Source organism: Ictidomys tridecemlineatus, chromosome 11, assembly GCF_052094955.1.
Source record: "Ictidomys tridecemlineatus isolate mIctTri1 chromosome 11, mIctTri1.hap1, whole genome shotgun sequence".
In the NCBI taxonomy this organism is placed as follows: Eukaryota; Metazoa; Chordata; class Mammalia; order Rodentia; family Sciuridae; genus Ictidomys; species Ictidomys tridecemlineatus.
In genome coordinates, this window is record NC_135487.1 from 50,593,748 (window position 1) to 50,621,439 (window position 27,692).

Below are 27,692 nucleotides of genomic sequence, written 5' to 3' on the forward strand. Positions count from 1 at the left end.
CATAGCATGAGGCTTCCTAACTTCTGGACAGTCCCTTTTTAGTGAATCTCACCTACCACATTCCCTGGGAAACAACTGCTTACCTCAATCAGAGTCTTATCTTTCAGGGGGATCTCGCCATTATAGCAGATTTCCCAGAGTGTGGTACCAAAGCTCCATTTGTCAGCAGCCACACTCAGGTTCTTGGAGTCTTCAACACACTCTGGAGCAATCCATGGGATTCGTTCTATGCACTCTAGAGAAAGAAAAGACTTTACAAATCAGCTTCTGGGATCACCTGGAAAGCTAAACATTGTCAAAACTGCAAGAACCTGAGTTAATGAAAAACTTTCTGGCAAACATGGACTGGCCACGAGTCCCAGGGGGAGCTGGTAAGATGCACTGCCTTCCATACCTTGCCCCTGGCACTTCTGATATATCAGTCTGATCAGGCCAGCAGCAGATGGCTTCGCTCATCACATCCTCCCCAAGAGGGTCATGAGCAGTCAGTCTTGGGAAGCCCTAGCCTCAGAGATAGCAGAGCATTCCCCAGGTAGGCCATCATTGGGGATTGGTGGCATCAGGGGATCATGTGAACAAAGGTTCAGGAAAGAAAAGGCAGCAGAGAGATGAGGACAACACAAAGAGCAGCTTGCACATACCACAGACCATTTCTCAGCTGTGTTGTTTTATGTTGGTTTTCCTTCATTTGGGGAAAGGACGAGAAAAGACTGAGGCAAAGAAGTCTCATATCCCTTTCTCTTGGCAATCTCTGTGACCTGTTTCTGGCTTCTAACCAAGGTCAGAGACAGAAATCTCAGCAGAGACCCCTGTCACATCCATGAAAATGCCTATCAGCAAACTTAGTAGCCTGTACAGAGCAGCTTCCAAGCTGCCCTGGGAAGGAGGGTGCTCCTGAGCCCAGCACTCAGGCACAGGCCCAACTGACCATACAGTCCTCTCATGTCCTTTCTGGCACAGCACGTGCCCCTGGTGTCCTTAAAAGATGTGCCTCTGGTCCCTTGCTCTAGCTACCTTGCTGACCTGCAAACCCAGATGAAATCTCATCAGCTCCTTGAATCACTCTGTTTCAGTTGGATGATCTTTCTCCCAAGTCTAGGTCCCTACTGCATTTCATGGGCACTACTGGGTCCCTGGCTACTCTGCTTGTTCAAGAAACATCAGTGTCTCAGACCTTGAGGACAGGACCCTTACCAGCCCCAGGGGTATCTCTGCCTCAGAACTGTTGGGCAATGGCCACATGATAAGCATCCAACAGGTACCAAAGGATGTTTCCCATGCCCTTCCAAAGAGCAGAGGATCAAGTCTCATTTGCAAGGATTGTTTTTTCATCCATCTTCTCCAAATTTTGTCTACTCTTTGATTAAATCGTAGAGCAAAACTCAATATGCTGAATTGATCAAAATCAATGATAAAGGCAGCAGACTGGAACAAGACAGGGATGCCCTCTCTCACCACTTCTATTCAATATAGTTCTCGAAACACTGGCCAGAGCAATTAGACAAACGAAAGAAATTAAAGGCACAAAAATAGGAAAAGAAGAACTTAAATTATCACTATTTGCAGATGACATGATTCTATACTTAGAAGACCCAAAAGGGTCTAAAAAGAAACTACTAGAACTAATAAATGAATTCAGCAAAGTGGCAGGATATAAAATCAACACGCATACATCAAAGGCATTTCTGTATATCAGCAACAAAACTTCTGAAACGGAAATGAGGAAAACACTCCATTCACAATATCCTCCAAAAAAATAAAATACTTGGGAATCAACTTAACAAAAGACGTGAAAGATTTATACAATGAAAACTACAGAACCCTAAAGAGAGAAGTAGAAGAAGATCTTAGAAGATGGAAAAATATACCCTGTTCATGGATAGGCAGAACTAACATCATCAAAATGGCGATATTACCAAAAGTTCTCTATACGTTTAATGCAATGCCAATCAAAATCCCAACGGCATTTCTTGTAGAAATAGATAAAGCAATCATGAAATTCATATGGAAAAATAAAAGACCCAGAATAGCAAAAGCAATTCTAAGCAGGAAGTGTGAATCAGGCGGTATAGCGATACCAGACCTCAAACTATACTACAGAGCAATAGTAACAAAAACAGCATGGCACTGGTACCAAAACAGGCGGATGGACCAATGGTATAGAATAGAGGACACAGAGACTAATCCACAAAGTTACAACTATCTTATATTTGATAAAGGGGCTAAAAGCATGCAATGGAGGAAGGATAGCATCTTCAACAAATGGTGCTGGGAAAATTGGAAATCCATATGCAACAAAATGAAACTGAATCCCTTTCTCTCACCATGCACAAAAGTTAACTCTAAATGGATCAAGGAGCTTGATATCAAATCAGAGACTCTGCGTCTGATAGAAGAAAAAGTTGGCTCCGATCTACATATTGTGGGGTCAGGCTCCAAATTCCTTAATAGGACACCCATAGCACAAGAGTTAATAACAAGAATCAACAAATGGGACTTACTTAAACTAAAAAGTTTTTTCTCAGCAAGAGAAACAATAAGAGAGGTAAATAGGGAGCCTACATCCTGGGAACAAATTTTTACTCCTCACACTTCAGATAGAGCCCTAATATCCAGAGTATACAAAGAACTCAAAAAATTAGACAATAAGATAACAAATAACCCAATCAACAAATGGGCCAAGGACCTGAACAGACACTTCTCAGAGGAGGATATACAATCAATCAACAAGTACATGAAAAAATGCTCACCATCTCTAGCAGTCAGAGAAATGCAAATCAAAACTACCCTAAGATACCATCTCACTCCAGTAAGATTGGCAGCCACTATGAAGTCAAACAACTACAAGTGCTGGCGAGGATGTGGAGAAAAGGGTACTCTTGTACATTGCTGGTGGGACTGCAAATTGGTGCGGCCAATTTGGAAAGCAGTTTGGAGATTCCTGGGAAAGCTGGGAATGGAACCACCATTTGACCCTGCTATTGCCCTTCTTGGACTATTCCCTGAAGACCTTAAAAGAGCATGCTACAGGGCTGCTGCCATATCGATGTTCACAGCAGCACAATTCACAATAGCTAGACTGTGGAACCAACCCAGATGCCCTTCAATAGATGAATGGATAAAAAAAATGTGGCATCTATACACAATGGAGTACTATGCAGCAATAAAAATGACAAAATCATAGAATTTTCAGGGAAATGGATGGCACTAGAGCAGATTATGCTTAGTGAAGCTAGTCAATCCCTAAAAAACAAATACCAAATGTCTTCTTTGATATAATGAGAACAACTATGAACAGAGCAGGGAGGAAGAGCAGGAAGAAAAGACTAACATTAAACAGAGACATGAGATGGGAGGGAAAGGGAGAGAAAAGGGAAACTGCATGGAAATGAAGGGAGACCCTCATTGCTATACAAAATTTCATATAAGAGGTTGTGAGGGGAATAGGAAAATAAACAAGGAGAGTAATGAATTACAGTAGATGGGGTAGAGAGAGAAGATGGGAGGGGAGGGGAGGGGGGATAGTAGGGGATAGGAAAGGTAGCAGAATACAACAGTTACTAATTGGGCATTATGTAAAATTGTGGATGTATAACTGACGTGATTCTGCAATCTGCATTTGGGGTAAAATTGGGAGTTCATAACCCACTTCAATCTAATGTATGAAATATGATATGTCAAGAGCTTTGTAATGTTATGAACAACCAATAAAAAAATGTTAAAAAATAAATAAAAAATAAATAAAAAAAATTTTAAAAAAAGACAGCAGAGGCCATTAGAGGACACCAGATCAAGGACCTAGGACACACTGGTCCCCTCATGTGGCCTACCAGGTTAGGATACACAGCAAGACCTGTTTGGCATAGGTTTCAGTCTCAGCTCCTGGGACTGCCCTTTCCTTTAAAGACTGCAACTCTGCACAACCTAATTCACAGTAAGGATGTGAGACCACAGCAATCACTTGATAAAATAGGCTGGGGTGCCCCCCAAAATGCTCGCTGGCTACAGTGGAGTTCCAGAAGAATATGGAGAAGGACCCAGAAGGCCTAACTTCTGCTCTGGCATCTCTCTGACCACTGTCTGGAGTCCATAGCCCCATGTACTACCCCAGTCCCTTGATCATGGGGCCTTTACCATGGGGATCTGACAGCCTCAGCTGGGCTATCAGGAACCACCCTCCTGTGGCTCCATATTCCCATGCAGGGCCTAGGAGAAAGGAGCACCAGACACCTGTTTGCTGACCCATTCTAAAGGGAGGCCTGACCCAGTCAAGACCTTTCTCCCTGCCAGCTAGATCTCTGGCTTAGAGTAAATGGCTGTGGGGTTGTGGGGACAACTTACCTTGCCTTGACAGTACAGTGACAGGGATTCCAGGGTCACTAAGCTTGATGAACGGGCCAATTTCACTGTCAATGCCCTCACGGGCCAGGAGGAGATTTTTGGTACACACATTTCCATGGACCAGGTCTTTATCTTCCTATAAAATAGGGACATTTGATAAGGTGCTTATCTTTCCTCCCCATATTCCCTGTTCCCAACCATGGCCCATCAGATCATCTCTGGCTCCAAGCCACAGCCAGGCTCCATAGCCTAGCCTCTGCACCAATGATCTGCATCACTTCTTCACATCATATAATGTTCCCTGACTTCAGTTTTCTCATCAGTGAAAGGGAGATAATAGTGGAGCATGTCTCATAGGGCTTTGTGAAGATTAAAGTGACTAAAATCTATAAAACGGGAATAGCTATCCAGGATAGCACCCAATAATGTTCTTGCTGATGGATGCCAGTAGTTGCACTCATTCCCTCAGCAAGCCCTGCACTATTCCTAGCCAGTACACATGCTGCGTCAGACACCTCTGGCACGATACCATTTTCTTCTGAACAGGATTCCTCAGTGCCTGCAGAACAGCTCAAATTACTATCTTCACTAAGTACCAGACACATCTGTGTTCAACCAAAGAGCCCTGGTGCCTGAAACCCAAGCACAGGGTCTCCCACTTGCTTACCAGCACCTGCTTCCTGCCACCCCCACAGGAGCATTCTGGTTTCTGCTGGAGATTACCACATTATGAGAATATTCTTACCAAGTAACTCAGGGCACTGGCCAGCTGTTTGGCAACTTTGAATTTCCATGGTGTAGTGAGGACATCGCTTTTCCGATGCATAAAGAGATCCAGGGGTCCCCCCTCCACATACTCTTCCACCATGATATCTATAGGTATGAAAACAGCCACATCTGGAACTTAGGTCTGTCCAGGACAGTATTTTGCCTCATCCCCTTATAAGAGCCCTCTTTAGATGGACAGTACTGTGTCAACTTACACAGATATCCTTGGGAGATACAAGTGACAGAGTACTTCAGAGTTGGACAGACCTGGGTTCAACCCCATGCTCTTCCACTAATCTGGGTGATCTTGAGCAAGTGACAACCTCTTTGAGTCTCAGATCCCTCATCTGTAAATTTTCAGACATAGCAATACCTACACCTCACAAGAGGTGTAAATGGGGAGGGCCAAACGTAATGAGGTATGGAAAGCCTTGATTAAGTACCTGACCACACAGAACAAGGGCTCTGAGAACAGTGCTGCCACTATTGCTACTTGTTTTTTGGTGCCAGTGACTGAACCCAAGGGCACTTAACCACTGAGCCACATCCCCAGATCTTTATTGTATTTTATTTACAGACAGGGTCTCACTGAGTTGCTTAGGGCCTTGCTAAATTGCTAAGGCTAGCTTTGAACTTACGATCCTTCTGTCTAAGCCTCCCAATCCCCTGGGATTATAAGCATGTGCTACCATGCCCAGCCTATTGCTACTGTTACCACACACTGCCATACAGAGGTCAGGTCACTCGAGTGACAAAGGGTCCCTCTCAGCAGGACTCATGTAAGAACAGCCCACACTACTGCATTCCATAGCAATATGCTCGTGGTTAAATGAAAGTTCTTCCAAATTTATGTCAGAAATTCAGGCAGATGCCATCTGTTTCTGGAGGCTTCAGCCCCAAGATAGGTGAATAGCAGTGGCTGAAGACCCACCCCTCTACAACCTGCCATCAAAAGAAGGTAGAACTGTTGGTGGTTAAAGGCAGCCAGTCTCAACAGGCCATCCAGCTGCTTGGGCTTACACTCTGCTTTCACCACCCCAATTCTTACTACTCTTTCAAGAGATGGCCTCATCTTACCTCAACCTCTTGGTCTAGCACAGTGTGGGCCCAGAGTGATGGGAAACAAGTATTCAAGAAATGATTGAAAATGGTTTTAGTTCCACAGGCACCACCATTAACTTATACAAATAGCTTGCTGAATACCTTGATTTCTTCAATTGCCAAAAAGCAAGAATCCTGGGTACCATAAGGGAGGAATCAGCAACCCCTACCCTCCAGGGTCTTTACAGTACCCACACTCCCAGCCAGGGCCAGCCTGTGAGGGGACACACTCACTTTCCACATCTCGGACACAGACGCCATAGAGGTACACAATGTGTTTGTGGGAGACCTGTCTCATCATGCTGGCTGCTTCAAAGAAGGCCTGAGGAAAAATGGGACAAAAGAATACCTGGGGTCAGCCTCCACTGTTGGGGGAAAACCCATAAACCACCCACCCCCACTCCACCCCACCCCCGCTGCCAGGAAAGCTCACCACTGACAATACCCCAGGTCCTAAAAACTGATCCCCTGGCCCTAACTCATTAGAGGCATTATCAAGCCTTGACCTCTAGGCCAATCTGGCTAAGATGTGGGATTTACTTAGAAAATCCAACAGGTTGCACAGCAAGGTTGTTGGGACAAGCTGATAGTCTTCCCATCAGATACTCTTGCCTACCTCTGGTCTTTTTAGTGAAAACAATGTTTAACACTACATTAGAATAAAAGGGAGGGCTGTGGTTGTGGCTCAGAGGTACAGAGCTTGCCTAGCATGCATGAGGCACTGAGTTCAATCCTCAGCACCACATAAAGTAAAATGAAGATATTGTGTCCACCTATAACTGAAAAATATTAAAAAAAAAATAAAGACAAATAAAAGGGAAACCAAGATAGCAAATCTCCACTCCCAGTTTGACTGTTTCCCTCCAACATCCTGGATCCTGTGACATCCTGGGTAAGTCATGTGAATCCTCTGAGATTTGTTTTCCAATGGGAGCCTTGAGCTATATTAGGAACTCTGAGACCACTCAGCTTGTCCCAGAACTCTACAGTACTGCACACAGGCCTAGTAGTGGGGAGGGAAGCGAGGGGACAGGCCAAGTGTGAGGGGCTGCCCAACCCACCTCATCTTCGACCCTCCATCACTTATTCTACACACAAGGTCTGAGACTATATTAAAGAGAGGAATTCTGACTGAAAGACAAGTGTGAGAACCACTAGCCCAAACCAAGGGCAAAGGGTCTTCTCAACCCACGCACTTTCCCCAGAAATAGGGGAAGCACTTGCCAGAGAAATGTCCCTGTGGCTGGGGTCTAAGACTTTGAGGATCACTTTTATTCTCTTCTCTTCAGCAGCCCCTTCATCGTCCTTGTAATCCACCAAGGTCCCAGAGTAGATGTGTGTTCTCGTGCCTCTGCCAAGGTGATCACCCTGATGAAGGAAGCAGAAGGTTAGGTAATAGCTCTCATAGTTGTATGGTGTCCAGATTTAGGGAAGAATATAGAGAACTTCAACATGGACAGGATGGGGCAAAGGCAAAAAAAAAAAAAAAAAGCCCCAAAGCTCACAGCTTCTGGAGGTTTGTCCCCATCAGGTCCCCAGAGGAAACAAAAAGCAGCTTGGCCAAATACAGTTTGGCAGTTCCTGGGTCCCCAAAGAGTACCCATATTCCCTAACATCTTCTTGCTTTCTACCTTGAAGACTAGCCAGTGGCTAAAACCAATCCTGACCTATCACTAAACTACAAGATCTCATCAACAGTCAGCCATATCTGTCCCACCTTAGGGCTCCACAACAAACACAGGGAGGACTCAACTAGGTTACTCCTCCACTCTCAGGCTGGGGGACAAAGTGAATGGACTTGAAACTCCTTGCTTTACTGCTTATTAGCTGTTAACTCGGGATCATTCCTTCACCATGTGTAACCTTGCCTGTTCTCTGAAATAGGGATAAAAATGGCTCTTACCTGATAAGGTTGTTCTAAGAATCAAAAAAAAGTACTAGATATAAAGTGTGGGGTAGAAACCCATCACTGGACCAATGTATTTTGCCTGGGAGCCTTCTAGGCCAAGTGGTTGCTATGTCTCATAGTGGAAGCATTCATTCCCATCCACCTATCCAGTGTGTGTGTACATGGGCATGCAGACTAAGCTCTAAAAGTAGTGATACAAGTTATGCCTGCATTTGGCCCAGCAACCCCATAGCAGAGGAGTAGGTGTAAAGATGGAGGTATTGCTACAAGGATGGGCCCTTAGCTTCCTCACACATGAAAGAAGACAAGTGAGTGGCAGGAGGATTAAATGAGATCACTCGTGCAAAACCCTTACCATATGATAAGGATCCTTCCAGTTTAAGCTTCCAACTTCAGATTTTTTAAATTCTTAATATTTGGAAATCAAAGCGTGATTCGTGAAACTTATGCAATATTGAGCTGTCGACATTAGCCCCACAAAACTTGTAAATCAAAGTGGTATTATTCTATGATCCTAGGACTACTTAAAAATGCAGAAAATGGATTGTTGCAGATATCTAAGGAATTATCCCCCCAGAAACAAATTGTTAACCGTGTATATTAATTATCATAAACACTACCATTTGTCATCTGTCACAGCAGAATGGCCATATATCTACACTATCTGCTGTATCTGGCAAGGTCCTATGACTATTCATTAAAGCTGCATCTGTCATGAAGTGATCCATCAAGGTTATAGAAAGCTGTATTCCCAGAACATCCTGTAAAAGCCCTATGCTTTTAGAATAATTGCTCTTACTCAGAAGGGTTACTTATTTCAGTGGCCAGGTCTTGGCACCATATTGTCAGGATCCCTCAGCAACCCACAAAGGCCCCTGCATGTCCACTCCAGCATCCGCCTCCACTGTTCCTTCTACCTCTGCACAGTTACTTGCTGCTCATCCTCTAGGACTCTTCTTTGCTGCTCCTTCCCCCAGGAGGACATGTTATCCTCCCAGTACTAGGTGATGTTCCCATATTTTGCTGTACTTGACTACATTAAGATTTGTCTCTTCATAATTATCCACTTAAGGCAGACAAAAGTCTATCTCCTCTTGCTGGACTGTAAGTCTATTGAGAGTAGTGACTGGCATGTGTAAATGCTTTGTCACTATTGGCTAAATGGATGTAGAAGGCATGGAATATGACAGTTATCATCTCAGAGACTCAAAGGCAGTGAAAAAGGGCAGGCCCCAAGTACTGTGTCAAGTTCTAGACTGAAAATAGGCTACAGAACTAAAGCTCTGGTGATTTTAATCTTAGGACACAGCTCTCACCATCACCAGAGGAACATAGAACAACACTGGTGGACCTTCAGTGAAGAAATCTGGATTCACTTAAAAAGGTTCACTAACAAATGGATCTAGGTCTGCCACCCTCCCCCAGGTTCCTTCACAGCAGTGAGCCCATGACTTGTCCTCCTGCCTGCCAAGGTGTTAGTCTCTTCCAGAAACTAACTAACAGTGTAACTAATTCCTTCTCTCTAAGGCTGCTGGCATGTGCTCTGCTTTGACACCCCATCCCCTGGCTCTATCTAACAGGGCTGGGGAAAGGGGTAGCTTACAGAAAGCAGGATTTGTTCTGGGCTTCACATCCCCAGCCAAAACCTCGGGTGCTCTGGGCCTGCCTAAGGCAGTAGATTCTGGGGAAAAGGCCTCCAAAGATTGGGACACTGATCTGAGTCCCCATGCTGGGTACATTTCTCAAGCTAGTTTTTACCCTGTCACCTCATTGTGTTCTTTGTTCTCACAGCTCTGCTCCTTCTGGAAGCACCAGCAGAAAGAACAGGAATAAAATCTAGAAACACTTTCACATAGCACATTATGGGGTAGCAAGGGACTTCAGACCAGGCTCCCCTGTGGAGACCAGCTCCTGATGCCCATTAATGCTCCCTCACAACCAAAAGTCCTTCTACTCCAGGTGACCCCATGAACCTTGACGAATCTTTCTTCAAGGTCAAGTGTCTATGAGAAGTATCAGCAAGGCAAGTAGGAGGTATAATGCTAGGTGAATTCCTTTAATGTGAAGGAAAGACCCTTTTTCTTTTTCTACTATAATTTCCCCAAACCCAGACTAAATCTGTCATCCCACACCCCAGCAAATATCCAGCCTGCTTTCCTGTGGGAAGCCAGAACCAAAGCTGCACCCCTGTGGCAACGACTCACTTGAACAATATCTTTCTTGAGGATCCGGTCAAAGCTCAGCTGGCTCATGGGGTAGACAGGCTGCCACTCCTGGGCCTTCTTGGTGGCCACCAACAGATTGGAGATTTCTGTGGAAGAGATTGGAGAAGTCTAAGCATAGACCCAGCCAGCCAATGTGTGCTAAGCTCTGGGGCTTGCTGAACAGAGTTGTGTGCCTTTTTGATTCACTTAACAAATAATTTATGGGTTAGTACTTAATTCATGCTCTCAAGAAACTCAAAGATTAATAATAGAGTCAAAACTAACCAAATAATCAGCCAATCATATGGAAAGCTACAATTTGCCCAGCTAATCTACAGGACAGACCCAACATGCTTCAAAGCCCATACAGCAGGACTGTCCCTAAGATCAGGGAGGGTTTCCCTAAGGAAATTAAAATTTAAATGTAAGAATGGAAACTTCAAGTAGTCAGGGCATGTGTCTATTTTATTTTCTGCTCTACTTCCACAGCCTGATACATGATGGATGTTCAACGAGTATTTGGTTTTTGTTTGTATTCATGGTGCTGGTGATTGAACCCAGGGCCTGGTGCATGCTAGGCAAGAACTGAGCTATACCCTAAGTCCTCAGCAAATATTTGTCCAATGTATGAATGAACAACTGGGGGCTACTTGATGGAAAAGAGCTGAGGAGAGAGGTAGAAGTTTTGGGCCTAAGGAGTGCTGGAATCCTCGAAGGGGTTTTTTAATGGTTTTATGTAAGGAAAGGAAAGGAGACCTAGAAGAAAGTCCTGTCTAAGCCTCTCTGGGTTCAGCAGTGCTAGCACCAAGGAGGTACCTCCCAACGTTCCCTGAATATGCAGGTTAGCAGTGAACCATTCCCCAAATCCTACTAATTCAAATAGCAACTTGACATGATAGTGCACCAAGCCAGGGCACTAGTGGCTGACTGGGAGTTTATAGTCCACAATTTGAAGTCATGAAGTAGCTTTGGGAGAAGTGAAAACCTTGCAGACACAGTACTGTCCCCCAGGGGAACCCCTGTGACACAGACATGGTCACTGAATGTATGCGTTTATTTTAGCTAAAGCACAGCCATTAGGGAAGTGATGACACAAATGCTTTTCCCCCTTCTGCTTTCCTTCAGTAGAAGATAGGAAAGAGTTTGGGGAGAAAATATAGCCATTTGAGTCTAGATTCTTGGATTCTGATAAAGGAGATTCTCAAACAAAACATCTGTAGGAATTATGAGGCAGGTCCACAGAGGTTGCACAGATAAACTGGCAAGCAATAGCTAATGAGCGCCTGGTCCCCATGTAGGCCCTAGGACTCCAATGCAGTCCCTGAAATCCTCACTCCCTGCAGAGTAGCATTCCCCCAACTTTTCTATTTTAAGCTCACATTTTCTGACTGGTTTCTCTGTGCTGATCACTGCTCTTAGAGCATTGCTCACACTAACTCCTCTGTTCTCTTGACAATCCTGAGAAGTTCAACTCCTGTTACCTCTTATAAATCAAGAAAAGGAGACTCAAAGAGATCAAATGACCCGTCACAATGATGTAGCTCACAAATCTCAGACACAGGAGTCACACAGAAGTTAGAGACCTCTCTAGTCTTTTATCTTCCCAAAACATGGCTTGCCACAGTGGGGGAACAAATATGAATTACAGAAACCGGCTGCAGGCAAAGGCTCCCCTTGTCACCACATCTTGGCTACTATGTTTTTCAGAGGCTACTCCTTCCATACTATTTTCCTGACTCCACCCTGTTCCCTGGGCAAAATCCCATTTAAACATGTATCACAGGGCTTCCCTAAGAGAGGGAAGGCAGCAAAAAACGGCCACCAGAATGGTGTCCACAAGGCAGAGGCTAGGCAGCAGAGCCACAGGGGAAGTTAGGAAGGTAGAAAAGGGGCTGTTCGTGGGCTGGTTATTGGTATGGGTGCTGCAGGGAAGCCATTTTACCTCCATGAACCTGTTTTCTCACTAGAAAATGAAGGTACCAGTTGAGTCCTCATTAGGTCATTATAGGGGACAGATGAGATAACACACAACAAGGGCTTTCTCTAGTAGCTATGTGCAGCAAAAATTTTATCATTACTAGCCACTGTCACTATGACCAGTCACCATCAGGGTGGCCCGGCCTTGTGTAGCAGATGATGTTATGGTTTAAGTGTGAGGTGTTCCCTAAAAGCTCACATGTGAAACAGTGCAAGAAGGTTCAGAGGAGAAATGATTGGGCTGTGACACGTCTTAACCCAACCAGTGAATTAATCCCCTGATAGGGATTAACTGAGTAACTAAAGGTGGGTAGGGTGTGGCTGGAGGAGGTGGGCATTGGGGGCGTGGCTTTGGGGTACATATTTATATCTGGCAAGTGGAGACCTCTCTCTCTGCTTTCTGATCATCATGTGAGCTGCTTCCCTCTGCCACATTCTTCCGCCATGATGTTCAGCCTCACCTTGAGACCTGAGGAATGGAACTGGACTTCTATGGACTGGGACATTTGAAACCATGACCCCCCCCCAAATAAACTCTTCCTCCTCTATATTTGTTCTGGTTGGGTCTTTTAGTCACAGCAGTGAAAAGGCTGCCTAAAACAGACTGTGAAGACCTTTCCATCAGAGCTGAAGGGAAGAGAAGTCAAGCATCACACCTGCCTGCGCAGATGAGGGTATGTGAGGATGGTGGCGGATCTTTACATACTTTTACCACAGTCACCCTCACACGTGATATGGGCATTGGGCTGGACAAAGGACAGAGATGGTGGCTTTGCTTAGCCATCATACCAACTCTGAGTAGCATCCTGTTTTTTCACTTTGCCTTTATTTATCTCATGATGAATTTCTTGGTTGCATTTTCAAGTAAGAAATTCAGATCAGGGTGTGTGGCTGTTTGTTGTCTGTGGTTAGGATAGCAAAGGAGATGAACAACCCAAAATGATACTCTCCTGTCACATTTTCAAGATTTTACAACTTCTCTAATTTGCAGGTGGTAGATGGAAGAAAAAGGAGTCTAAGCCTCATATAGCAGCCTCCTCCTTCTTCTCCCCACCACCAGGCACACGTCTGTCCTTGCCTTCAATATCAGAAGAATTGGCCTCTGCCCAGGAGTCAAGCTGACTGAACCTGCATCTCTGCAAAGACAAAATGACGTGGTGGGCAGGAATCAGAGGTTGGAATTAATTGACCTAGAGTCACACAAGGTGAGTTAAAATCCCCACTCACCCTCTTACCTAAGTGGACCCTGGCCAAGTATAATAGGGATAACAACATACAACTGGGTTATTTTGAGGATTAAAAGACTTAAAATATGAAAGCCTGTCACACAGCATCTGGTAAACTATAAGCTTTATTAATAAGGTAACCATTAATATTATGATTTATGGCCACTATTATAACTACTTCTGATATTGTTAGCCATGAAACCTTGAGCAAGAAACTGAACATGCCTGAGACTCAATTTCCTCACCTTTACAATAACTATAAAGAACTAGTATGATGATGAAAGAAATGAAATATGCATGATAATTGCCTGGGACAAAGTAGATAGGTGCCCACCTACTATCATATCATATCTATCATATCAATATTACATGATAGATACTGCCACAATTATCACTTGATGCACATTGAGGTCACTGACTCTTTGCTGGGCCCTTTGCTTCTCATGAGTTACTGAGTGGTAAGTGCGACCCAGATCCTATCTTGAGAGTTCATAAGCAAATGTAATGGCAGACACTAAAGACCCTTGAGCTGAGTTTCAGGAGTCCCAACAGAGGCCATGTGAGAGAGATGCAATTCTGTTTCTATGCTTCTCCCTCCACAGCTACTGGCTCCCAGATCTGGGTTACAGAGGTGGCAGCTACATCAGAGGCCTCCTCACTAGAACTGTGTAAGAAATCACATCCTATGCTCTCTTGCACCAGTCCTACTCAACAAAGTTCTCAAACCACTAGCTAGAGCAACTGAAATTAAAGAAAGAAATTAAAGAGATATGAATAAGAAAAGAAGAGCTCAAACTATCCCTATTTGCCTATGAAATGATTCTATATTTAGAAGACCCAAAAAACTCCACCAGAAGCTTCTAGAACTCATAAACAAATTCAGAAAGTTAGCAGGGTATAAAATCAACACACATAAATCAATTGTGTTCCTATACACCAATGACGAATTAACTGAAAGAGAAATCAGGAAAACTATCCCATTCAAAATAGCCTTGAAAAAATAAAATACTTGGGAGTCAATATAAAAAAAGAGGTAAAAAATCTCCACAATTAAAAACTATAGAACACTAAAGAAAGAAATTCAAGAAGCCCTCAGAAAATAAAAAGATTTCCCCACATTCTTGGATAGGCAGAATTAATATTATCAAAATGGCCATATTACCAAAAGTGTTATACAGATTTAATGCAATGCCTATTAAAATCCCAATGATGTTCTTCATAGAAATAGAAAAAACAGCCATGAAGTTCACTTGGAAAAATAAGAGGCCAGGAATAGCCAAAGCAATCCTTAGTGAGAAAAGTGATGCAGGAGGCATCACAATACAAGACTTTAAATTCTACTACAGAGCTATAGTAACAAAAACAGCATGGTATTGGCAAAAAAAAAAAAAACAGACACAAAGACCAATGGAACAGAAGACACAGAGACATACCCACATAAATATGGTTATCGCATACTAGATGAAGGCACCATAAACATACATTGGAGAAAAGATAGCCTCTTCAACAAATGGTGCTGGGGAAAACTGGAAATCCACATGTAACAAAATGAAATGAGACTCCTCTCTCTCACCCTGCACAAAACTCAAAGTGGATCAAGGACCTAGGCATTAGACCACAGACCTTGTGCTTGTTAGAAGAAAAAGTAGGCCCAACCCATCATATTGGCTTAGGAACTGACTTCCTCATAAGACTCCTAAAGCACAAGAAGGAAAATCAAGAATCAATAAATGGGATGACATCAAACTAAAAAGCTTCTTCACAGAAAAGGAAACAACCAAGAATGTGAACACAGAGCTTCCAGAATGGGAGAAAATCTTTGCCACCTGCACCTCAGATAGATCATTAATCTCCAGGATATATAAAGAACTCAAAAAACTTAACACCAAAAAAAACCCAATCAATAAATGGGCTATGGAACTGAACAAGCACATCACAAAAGAAGAAATATGAATGGTCAAAAAAATATATGAAAACACATTCAACATCTCTAGCAATTAGAGACGTACAAATTAAAACTTTCCTGAGATTCTATCTTATTCCAGTAAGAATGGCAATTGTCAAGACTACGAGTAACAATAAATACTGGTGAGGATGGAGGAAAAAGGTACTCATACATTGCTTATGAGATTGCAAATTGGTGCAAACACTAAGGAAAGCAGTATGGAGATTCTTTAGAAAACTTGGAATGGAACCACCATTTGACCCAGTTATCCCACTCCTTGGTTTATATCTAAAGGACTCAAATCAGCATATTACAGTGATGCAGACACATTGATGTTTATGGCAGCTCAATTCACAATAGCCAAGCTATGGAACCAACCTAGGTGTCCTTCAATGGATGAATGGATAAAGAGAATATGGTATATATACACAATGGAATATTACTCAGCCATAAAGAAGAATGAAATTATGGCATTTGCCAGTAAATGGATGGAACTGGAGACTATCATGCTAAGTAAAATAAGCCAGTTCCAAAAAATTAAAGTCCAAATGTTCTCTCTAATATGTGGATGCTAATCCATGACAACAAGGGAGGGTGGGGAGAATATAAGTCCATTGGATTAGACAAAGGGAAATAAAGAGAAGGGAGAGAGGAGGGGAATAAGAAAGACAGCAGAATTAATCTAACTTTCCTACTTTGTATATGAATACAAGATCAGTTTAACCCCACATCACGTACAACCACAGAATAGGATCCTAATTAGAAGAAGTTATACTCCGTGTATGTTTAATGTGACAAAATAGAATGTACTGTCACATACATCTAAAAAGAACAAATTTTTAAAAAGAAGAAAAAGAAACCACACCCTAGACTCCAGCCTTCTCCACTCCTGTGGATGCTGTTCTCCACTTCCTCATCCTCACCTAGAGACTCTAAAGCACTAGAAAAGTCAAACCCCCTTTTACTATCTGTAAGAAAAGATTATGTGAGTGAAGGAGTCATTGTATTTTAAGGTTTCAACATGTTTTGAGGTCTCACAGCCAACTGGCAGATACGTTTTGCCCCTGCAGAACATCTTCAAGCAAAAAATAAAGGCTTCAATTATCCCCAAGGCTGGCAGGAAACCCTATCTGATCAACAAAAATACAAGTCCTTCCTCTTTCACCAAGTTCAGTGACAAGCCCCTGGCTGAGACCAAAAGATGATTCGAACATCAAGAACCAGGCCCCTTTTGTGTTCTGACGCTGTTTGCTCTGCCTACCCATGTCATGAAGGCTCATAGACAATTCCCTTAAAAAAACTAAATGATCTCGAACAACAGGGTTCCTCCAAGGATCTTCTGTTGATGCTTACTTGGGAACATGATGTAGCCCCTACTTTGAGGCCTAACTCTTCTGAGAAGGATATCTGACCCATGCAAGGAAGAGGGAACAACAAAAAACCAACACTTGTGGAATCTGGCATTCAGGTTAAACCTGGCACTCAAACCCTTCTCTGACCTTGACCTTCAAAGAGATCAACTTCACTTCTCGGTTTTCTTATCTATAAAATGAGGTTCTTGCCAGGCGTGGTGGCATATGCCCCTAATCCCAGCAGCTCAGGAGGCTGAGACAGGAGGGTCACAAGTTCAAAGCCATACTCAGAAAAACACAAGGTACTATGCAACTCAATGAGAAACCCTGCCTCTAAATAAAATACAAAATAGGGCTGGGATGTGGCTCAGTGGTCAAGTGCCCCTGAATTCAATCCCCAATACCTGCCACCACAAAATGAGGCTTTTGACCCCTAAAGTGTCCTTCCCATTCTCACACTCTGAAAGACAATGAATTCTTTGGGACATCACAGTTCATGTGGCTTTAAAAGGAACAGCTGGTTCCTTCACCCTGTACACTGATTTTACCTCTTGATCCTTCTATGGCCCCCTATTGCTGCCTACTGAATAAAGTCCCAGCTCTTGGTAGCAATCAAGACCTCTTATGATCTAATATCTAACCACCCTTCTTTATGTCTCCACCTTCACATCAGCATCCCCCTCCCCAGAGTCTTCCTATAGCCCCCACATTGACCTTCACTGTACCCTGAACATGCTCCTGGTTCTGTTAGGGAGGGACGTACCCTCACCTATCTGGCACTTCCAGCTTATCATCTAACATACAGTTCCAGATATGCCTCCTCCACACAGTCTGACGTGCTACAACTCAGGGATGCTGTACATCCCTTTCTGCCTCCAAAGGTACCATATATGTGGGCTAATTTAAATGCCCATCACATACAACAATGGCATCACTTACCTGTAACATTTTCTGCATTGCCCTGGAAATCCTCAAAAGAGCAGGGGTTGGGTCTTAGGTATTTCTGATTCTTTACATTATCACAGTTCTTGGCCCACAGAAAATGTGCCAGGAACATTTCTCATATAAATAAACCAATGACACGGGGATTTCTCAAGACACTTCATCTTTTTAGAAAGCAAAAAAATAAGTTTCTGCTTACTAATCCTGAATATGCTTCTTTGTGCAGCCCAGCTAAGATCTTAAGAAAAAAAATGTGTTATGGTTAGATTTAGGTGTCCCCCAAAAGCTCATGTGCAAACCAATGCAAGAAAGTTAAGAGGTGAAATGATTAGGTTGTAAGAGTCTTAACCAATATATTAATCCACTGATAAGGATTAACCGAGAGACAACTGTAGGTAGGTAGGGTGTGGCTGGAGGAGGGAGGTCATGTGGGGTATGCCTTTGGGGTTTATACTTTGTCTGTGGTGAGGGGAGTCTCTCTCCGCTTCCTGGTACCAGCTGCTTTCCTCTGCCACACACTTCTGCCATAATGTTCTGCCTTACCTTGGGCCCTGAGGAATGAAGTCTACCATCTATGGACTGAGATCTCTGAAACCATGAGCCCCAAAATAAGCTTCTCTGTTCTTGACAGGGCTTTTGATCACAGAGGTGAAAAAGCTGACTAAAATAAAGTATATATCTTTTCTAAAGAAAATACTAACACTCAAGAGGTAAGATTTGAGTTGGGGGCAGACTTGTAAGAAAACTCAAAGAAAAATACCTAGAACCTGTGGGAAAGAACCATTCTCTTTAACCAGGCAACATCTTTTGGTCCATCTGAGTCTTGAAGCATTAACAAGGGGCAAACGACATCACTGAGGGGATGCACAGAAAGACAAACCTCGAGGCTTGGGCTGGCAGCAGCGCTTCAGCACAAAGCTGATGTTGTCTGTGCGCAGGATCTGCTTCTTGAGGTGGCTCATGAGGCCTTCCAGGGTGGGGAAGTTGCGATCTGAGCCATGCAGGCTATAGCGGCCCTTCTGTACCTCGATCTGAAAATTCTTGAATTGCTTATGGGTACCCAGCACCTGCTATTCAGAAAAATGACCAGAAATTACTATTAAGAATGGTGCCCAGATAAATGTACCATGGGAATGTAAGATATTAACATTAGGGAATACTGAGGAAGAGTACAGAAACTATGAACCATCTCTGTAACATTTATGTACTTCTAAAATTATTTGAAAATAAAATTTTACAATTAATAAACCAACCAACAAATAAGTAAATAATAAAATTGGGATCTAGAAGGCAGCACTAATAAAAGAGAGTTTACACTATGGCCCACAGAACAATTATTTCTACAGAAGCATCACTTGATTTTTTGTTTGTTTGTTTGTTTGTTTTGTTTTGCTTTGTTTTGTTTACCTACCTGTAAATTTAAGTTCATGAAAACACCAACCTTGGGGGTTGGGGTTGTGGCTCAGCAGTAGAGCGTTTATCTCGCATGTGCAAGACCCTGGGTTCGATCCTCAGCACCACATAAAAATAACTAAGTGAAATAAAGGTATTGTGTCCAACTACAACTAAAAAATAAAAAATAAAAAAACCCACCAACCTCATAGTACTATGGCTAAATGATATGGTACATTTTCAAACTTAGTATGCACTTTATCAAGGTTAGCAAATACTATGCATGAAATAAGAATTACAATAGAAAAATTCATCCAGGAACTCCTACAAACTAAGCCCTTCCACACCATAAATGTACCTGAGAACTATACTGGGAGATGATATTTGGCTGTCTGTCTATCCAGGTTTAAGGTTCTATGGTACCACAGAAAGGGAAGTATAAGCAGAAGTTGTCCTTCATGGACTCTTTCTGTACAAAGAAAACTATCTTAGTGGTTAAGAATGAGAGCCAGGAAGATCTACTTCTTGTGTAAAGTAGGACATGATATTTATTTAAAATCTTAATGCCTCAGTTACTTCATCTGTATAATGGGATAACCTTGCCTATCCCAAAAGGCCATTGTAAATCTTACCTAAGAACATGTAGGTAAAATGTTTAGCACAGTGCCTAGTGAGCTAGGATAAGCAGAAAGATTAGTCATATCTGTGAGTGCTCCTTTCCCAATGCAGATCACACAATCACTGACTGATCTCCTTGGTACAGCACAGGTCGATTCTTTCTCAGAAGGAAGTTGGGCTGTCTCATGTGCCCATTCATCTTATAAATATTAAACTTCCTTCAAAAATTGATGAATAGGCATCCTGTGAAGGCAACAAGACTGACAAGTTCTGAACCATAAAGCTGGTATCAACCCTGAGGCCCAGCTGTATGGGAACACCCCTAGGCAGGCAATGGTCCCTGGGACTTTGCCCAGGACACTTGGTGGCACTGGGTTCCTTCTGCCATTTCCTTTTTCCACTCTTGACAAGAGTCCAGTTCCCAGGGGTTCTCTTGTGCTTTTCCTTCCAATGTCTGAAGTCTATTGTATATAATGGCTGACTTACAACTCAAACACTCCTCTCTCTCCTCAGTTCTCCCAGTTCAAGTTGAGCTCAGCCAGGACTAGTAAATATATGTGGTCAAACTCTATAAAACTCATTATTTTCTAAAATATTCCCCTTTGCATTTGGGAAAAAAAATGGACGAACAACAAAAGTACATAATACTAATTCTGACTAAAATCTTAGCATTTGGGATTCCTCTCATATCATTCTCAGATTCCAGCCACATTTGAATGTCTAATAGACACTCATTATCAAAACACGGGACACCAACTTTTTTGTTACAACGTCTGAAACTATCATTTGGGGAAAATTGTTAGGCCATACTTGGGCACTTGTTCATGTCACAGAATGCTGTAGACAGACACAGTTCCAGGTCTGTAATGATCCTAGTACTGAACCTAAAACAAACCACTCCAGGTCATCCCATACTTCAGATCACAGGTGTCCCGTGTGAATTGGTTTTCTGGTCATGTTCTGCCTTCCAGAGCCACAGTGTACCCCTGCCATGGGAGGAAGGAAGGGCGGGGAGAGCAAAGAACATGGAGTCTGGTGCTCAGGAGCAAACTCCTTCTGAAAATGGGGTGCTCCCTGAAAGATCCTCCAGGGATTTTCTTAGAGACACAGGCTTTCCCAACCTGGCCAAGAGTAGTTCTGTCTGCAACAGATCCTGGACCAGGTTGCTCTGGATCCCCTGTAACCATATGACTTGGCCCATGCCAGTGTTCAGACTGACCTCAGACTTTTCAAAGCAGGTGACAGTCATGAGGATGTTGTCAAAGTCGGTACAACTCCACCTCAGCACGTACATTCCCTCCTCGTTCCCTTCTTGCCGCAGCTTATTGATGGCATATTCTGTGCTGGAAAGGCAAATGGGCAAAGAGAGAGAGCTCACACCATAACACTTTAGACCCTAGGGTCTCCACTTCCCAGAGCCTCTAGGGTTCCCAGAGCTGCCCAGGGTTCTAAGGTTCTGACATGATGCACATGGAGATACTGAGGAGCCAGGAGATGGATGGAATCTATAGCACTGAGAAGAGGACTCAGCCTGCTGTCTCCTAAGCCACTGAGACCTGCTTATCCCCAAGTTCCCCAGAGATGATGTCTCTGGTTCTCACTAGAAGAGTGTCCCCTAAGGCTGTGATAAAGAGCTGCCAATAATAGAGAAAAGGGATCCTATCCTCAGCCTTCCTTTCCCAGCCTAACTGGAATATGAGCCTTGTGGAGTGGGCATTTGGGGCTATTTTGTTTATTGCTATATCCCCAGTAACTAAAGCAGCCTATTAGATCCTATAGGAAGAACACTCCCAGCAAAGAAAAGCAAATGCCAGGGCCCTGGGTGGGACACTGGAGGAAGACACTTTTGTGGCATGCAGTTCCTTGTTTCATAATTTTTTGTGTGTGTCTTCTCCAATGAGAAAACTCTCTAGTCCAGGAACCACACTGCCACCAAACTACCCGTCCCCAGGTAACTGGGGTAGGAAGAAGGTAGAAACCATATCACATGGAAAACAACTGAATAGACAGTTTCCTGAATTTACAGAAACAGGGCAACTGTGTCCCTCGTCTAAGGACAGTCACATGTAAGAGGAAGTACAATGAACCCCTGTTGACTCCTCGGCAGAGCACAGAGAGAAAAGAGGAGTTAAAGAGAGCACAAGTGCAACTCCCTTTCAGAAAGGGATGCACATCTGACCCTGTAAGAGTGACAATCTACTGGCTGCCTGTGCAGTACTCAGTACCCCATCATTAGGGTTATCTGGGTATAGTTTACCAATTCTGAGATGCAGGTGGACTAAGACATTTCACAAAGCCCCTCTGGTCTTAAGGCTGTCTGCCATTCCTCTGGCACTTAAAGACAAATAGACTCAGCATTGTGTTTACTATACTGTCTGATGCTCAGATCTGCACCTTATTTTTCTTGGCTCACATACAGGGTTTGACAAGGGATAGGGACTATTAAAAAGGGGAAGCTTTGCTCAGTTAGCTCTAGAGAAGTGAGGGGGATGAACTGAGGGTAAAAAACCAAGTAGGAGAGGAGCTAAGGGGCTGCTGCAAGGATTAAGGTAGATGACAGAAGGCCTGGCCAAAGCTCAGCAGGGATGGAAAATAGGGAGAGAGTGCCCCAGCATAAACAACAGATAACACCTGGGACTAAGGAGACCAGACTTCCTGCCACTAAAATGTGCTCTCTTTTCACTTCACACCAAAGGCAAATGAAAGCATTCCAGAACCAACCAGATTGGACCATGGCAGCCATTCTGTATGTTGTGGACTATCAATGGGGGAGCTACATCAGTGCAGAGGTAATGATGGGCATCTGCTGTGAGCCGGAAGTAGCCATCAACCAGGGACACAAAGGACAAGGCCTCCTCATGGGAAGAAAGCTTCAGTTCCTGTAAAAGAGAAGACATTGCCAGTTACATCACGCAGCTACCATCAGTAAGTGGCTGACTATACGGCAGGGTACACAGTGAGAAGATGTTTAAACAACACAGACTGTATGGCCCCTCAAGAAAACTCTCTTTGTTGATATGTACTGTTTCCCTTGTACTTACGTAGGCCTTGATGGTTAGCACACTTTCTCATCCATTATCTTAATGGGTACCATCAGATGAAGGGACATTGTGCCTGTGCATGCAGGGTTGCGGGCAGGGAAGACAATGGCTCATTTGACTACAGTTTTTTCCACAGCACTGAAGAAATGAATGGCTGGTGACAGACAAATAAGACCACTGGAGGGGAGAAAGGTAGGTAGGTGAAAGCAGCCAATCAGGAGAGAAATAAGGGGGGCTGGTGACCACTGTGATACCAATGGAAGGGTGCCCTGGGCTGTGAGACAAGGAGGCCAAAGGAAGGCAGGACCACAGCACCTCAGGAAGGGGACCTCCTCTCAGGTGTGACCTGGCATTCACTGCAAATATTCCTGGAAAATCAAATTTAAGATGCTCTAAAGTGAGTGCTAGGGCTGGCTGAGGTGGGTCCTCACCCACCACATGATAATCAAGACCACATAAGCACAAGAGTTTCCTGAGAGCAGAGTTATAAATAGAAAAGGAAGGTGTCAAAGAGATACAGAAGAAAGTAATAAATCAAGATAAGATTTAATAACAGGCTGGCATCATGCTTTCCTTAAAAAGCAGCAGCAAAGGGCTGGAAAGGGACAGGGAAGTGAGATATCCAAATGGCAGCATTGAATTGTGGCTGATCCCCAGGCTCTGAAGCTAGACTGTCTGGGTCAAATCTCACATCTCCACCTGCTGTAGGTTTAAGAGTATGTACTGTTTTTATAAAAACAAAAAACTCAATCAATAAATGGGCTAAGAAACTGAACACACACTTCAAAGAATAAGAATCAATCAACAGGGCTGGGGATGTGGCTCAAGCGGTAGCGCGCTCGCCTCGCATGCGTGCGGCCCTCAGCACCACATACCAACAAAGATGTTGTGTCCGCCGAAAACTAAAAAATAAATATTAAAAATTCTCTCTCTCTCTCTCTCTCTCTCTCTCTCTCTCTCTCTCCTCTCTCACTCTCTTAAAAAAAAAGAATCAATCAACAAATATATGAAAAAATGTTCATCATCTCTAGCAACTAAAGAAATGCAATTCAAAACTACTTTAAGATTTTATCTCACTCCAGGTAGAATGGCAGTTATCAAGAATACAAGGAACAATAAACATTGTCAAGGATGTGGAGGGAAAAGGTACATTCATACAATGCTGGTGGGACTGCAAATTGGTGCAACCATTATGGAAAGTGGTATGGAGAGACCTCAGAAAACTTGGAATGGAACCTTGATCCAAAGGACCTAAAATCAGTATACTATAGTTATGCAGCCACATCAATGTTTATAGCAGCTCAATTCACAATAGCCAAACTATGAACCAATTTACATGCCCTTCAACAGGTAAATGGATATAGAAAATGTGTATATGTACACAATGTAATATTACTCAGACTTAAAGAAGAGTGAAATTATTAATGGAGCTGGAGAATATCATGCTAAGCAAAATATGTCAATCCCAAGAAACCAAAGGCTGAATGTTTTCTCTAATATGAAGATGCTAATTCACAATTGTGGGGAGTGTGGTTAGGGAAAAACAGAGGTACTTTGGATTAGACAGAGGGGAGTAAAGGGAGGAGATGGGGTATGGGAGTAGGAAGGATAGTTGAATGAATCAGGCATTATTATCCTATGCATATATGATTACACAACCGGTATGATTCTATATCATGTATAACCAGAAAAATGAGAAGTTACATTCCATTTATGTATGATATGTCAAAATGATTCTACTGTCATGTATAACTAATAAGAACAAATTTTAAAAATTGTCAAATATTGGCAACTTCAAATGATTTAACCTAATTTCTGCATGTCCTTGGCATGATACTTCAACTTCTCTGTATTTCAGTTTCCCCCTTTGTGAAATGGGGAGAGTAACCTACCCACTCATAGAGTTGATATGAAAATTGAAAGAGTTGCGATCTGTAAAGTATTCTGAATAGGAAATGTCTGGCACCTGTAAGGACTAGTGTATGTGAAGGAGCTCCCATGCCCACCACGGCACTGTAACTTGGCAGAGCTGGCAGGTAAGGTGTGATTTAAAGGATGGGAACACCAACAGTGTGCTAGATATGATTGTCAGCCTGGGCAGAGTTGGGGAAGCTCATAAAATATGTACCCTGTCTGCTGCTTCTCTTCTGCCAGGTGTCTTAAGGATTTGGCCACAATGAAGAGCCATACTACAGAGATGCCAACTTCTCCCTCATTCCCTCAGAGTCCCTGGGGTATGATAATGCCTCAAAAATCAAAGAAAAACAGGCAAAAATCATAGCTTGTGGCCAGACGGTACTGGAAAGTCCTGCCGTTTCCTCACTGTGTGACACTACAAGTTTCTATGCCTCTCAATCAGTCTCAGGTTTCCCATTTGAAATATAGCCAATATCCTTCCATCTAAGGTTCTTTCAAGGACTAAATAACATAGGCTTAGGACCTTAATATTGTAAGGATTAATAACACATTAATGTTTATAGCATTATAACAGAATCTGATATCTATAATATGCTCAATAAATAGTATTTATAGTATTATTTTCTCTCTCTCTCTTTCTTTCTTTCCACCATCATTACTCTGGCCTTTTCTAATTCTCCCTTCACTTTGCTCTTATGTTTCTTAATAAATTAATGCCTGGGGTTTTGTTGGTTGGTTAAAAAAAAAAAAAAGGAAGCCAGAATAAGATAATTAAAGCTACTTCTATTACTAAGTAAACAGCTATTAATGTTTGATTATTTTTCTGAGAGAATGTATGCTACTCTTAAAACTTTTTTTGAAGAAAATTAGAACAGTCTATAGGTAATGTTTTATATTCTTTTTTTTTTAATTAACAAAGGCATTTTTCCAGATCATACACAATTCAGAAATTTGGTTGTATAATATTCTACTACTCAAGTGAACTGAAACCTATTTTCCTATCTCCTAGTATCATATAGTTAGGTTGTTTTCAGAACTGACACTGTAAATATTGCTGGAGTAAACATTCTCATTCATAAACTGCTGCCTGTATCTCATATTGCTTCTGGAAGAGAGATTCCCTAGATTCCAATGAAAAAACATATAAATATTTTCTAGGTTTTAACACATATTGGCAAGCTGCTCTCCTAAAGGTTATGTCAAAAAGACAAGTGTCTGTGGATGTGAGTGACTCTGTTTCTTAAATCATATCACGAGGCTCTTCCTTAGCAATGGGTGTTTTCTTTTTTACACAGTATTTACCAAATTGCAGGCAAATCATGGTATTCCCCTGGTGCTGACTCTTTGCTTTGTGAGCATGCCCTGTCTCACCAGCCTTTCCTCTCCACATGTGGTGGTCAGCTGTCACTTCCCCCAATAAAAACATGTTTATTTTGGCAGAGTTCCCACTTCCCTGCCAAACTGGCCTGCTTGTCTAGAGTATGTCCTCAAGTGATACCAAAAAAGAGGAAGTGAGATTGAACACCCCTCTTCTTTTTTTTTAATATTTTTTTTTAGTTGTCAATGAACCTCATTTTATTTATTTTATTTATATGTGAGGCTGAGAATTAAACCCAGTGCCTCACAGATGCCAAGCAAATGTTCTATCATTAAGCTACAACCCCAGCTGAACACCCCTCTTCTATCCAAGAGTGGCTGGGTGTGCCTGACACCCTGCCACTGTGGTCTGCCACTTGTCTTGTGGTCTGATGAGGTGCCAAGGGGTGTTCCCACCCATTTCATCCCAGAGGACCCACCAACTCAGCAGGGAGGCCACAAGGTGCCATTGGTGAAAATGTTGATATTCATTAATCTTCTTAAAATCTGCTAAATTTGTGAATTAAATATCGATGCTGAAAAATCTTTGGGTGAACAACAAACCCTAAGATTCAATTTGCAAGACCAAAGAATAGTACTAGAATGCACCAGTGTACCTTAAAAACTGGTACTGAATATGTCTCACAATGTAGATTTTTTGGCTTAAATCAGACAATCATCAGATTTTCCCTTTGGGACAGGAACTGAAGATCATATGCCGCGCAAGTGTCCTTAGCAATGTGTTCCTCTCATCACCAGATGCAGACTGAAAAGCTTCCAGAGTACTTACCATTTTTTTGTTGTCCTGCTTATTAATGCTGACCATAGACTCCTTGATTACAATGTGAGTGATTTCAGGGAAATAAGAAAAATTATTCCATTCTTCCTGGATTTTATTTTTCTCCTCATCCTTCTTGTGTTTATTTTCCAGTTTTTTTCGCTTCAGTTTATTTTTTTCCTTTTCAACCGGAACAACCTGATAAGATACATAAAAGTGACAGGGTTAAGTTGGCTTTCTCATTTTGTTTCTGGCAACCTTATGCAGGGACTAGGAGAAAGCTAGCAAGTCTGGATATACACAGCAACTAGGGGAGCTATGGGCTTAGGACCAGAGAACTGAGTCACATCAAGAAATCTTGGAATTTCAAACCTGGAAGAGATCTCTTTGAGCACACTGACTAAACTCTTCATGTGATATATACAATGTGCAATGTAAACTTGGCAGGGGCCATAACCGCCTCTGGGCATGTATCCACAATCAGGCCACCTCACTTTCAATCTGACATGTGCTTCAATATGAGAAGAGAGCACATTCTTCCTAAACACGACTGGACAGAACAAGAGCTTTCTCCTTCTACTATCAATTGTCCTGATCTGTTAACAGTACTGAAGTGGATATTTTCAAAAGAAGATCTGAATAATCTACACAAGTCTAAATATATTATGTAGAATGGGCTCTGGAGACTATAGTTCTAGTTAAGTTCCTATTCCTACCAGTTATTTAACTAGTAAGATCATCTCTTTAAGCCACCATTTCCCCAATCATAAAAAAGAGAGAGTTTGCATTGTCAAGAGTTTCTTCAAGACTAGGTAATTAACAAAT

At 42.6% G+C, this 27,692-nt stretch overlaps 1 protein-coding gene across 2 annotated transcripts in view; it reads right to left on the reverse strand.

Annotated features, from left to right (window-relative positions):
- The window catches only part of Jak1 (Janus kinase 1), a 129,082-nt gene that overhangs the window by 8,626 nt on the left and 92,764 nt on the right, over positions 1–27,692 (reverse strand). Inside the window, exons 8-17 of one of the 2 annotated variants that reach the window (XM_078026406.1) lie at positions 26,880–27,065; positions 22,497–22,654; positions 20,995–21,118; positions 18,646–18,832; positions 10,324–10,430; positions 7,435–7,578; positions 6,445–6,532; positions 5,087–5,214; positions 4,342–4,477; positions 84–235 (exon numbers count right to left, since the gene is read on the reverse strand). In XM_078026406.1, the coding sequence (XP_077882532.1) occupies positions 84–235; positions 4,342–4,477; positions 5,087–5,214; positions 6,445–6,532; positions 7,435–7,578; positions 10,324–10,430; positions 18,646–18,832; positions 20,995–21,118; positions 22,497–22,654; positions 26,880–27,065 (1,410 nt within the window). Of the gene's footprint in view, positions 1–83; positions 236–4,341; positions 4,478–5,086; positions 5,215–6,444; positions 6,533–7,434; positions 7,579–10,323; positions 10,431–18,645; positions 18,836–20,994; positions 21,119–22,496; positions 22,655–26,879; positions 27,066–27,692 lie in introns of both variants that reach the window. The other variant, XM_078026405.1, reaches the window with a different exon arrangement.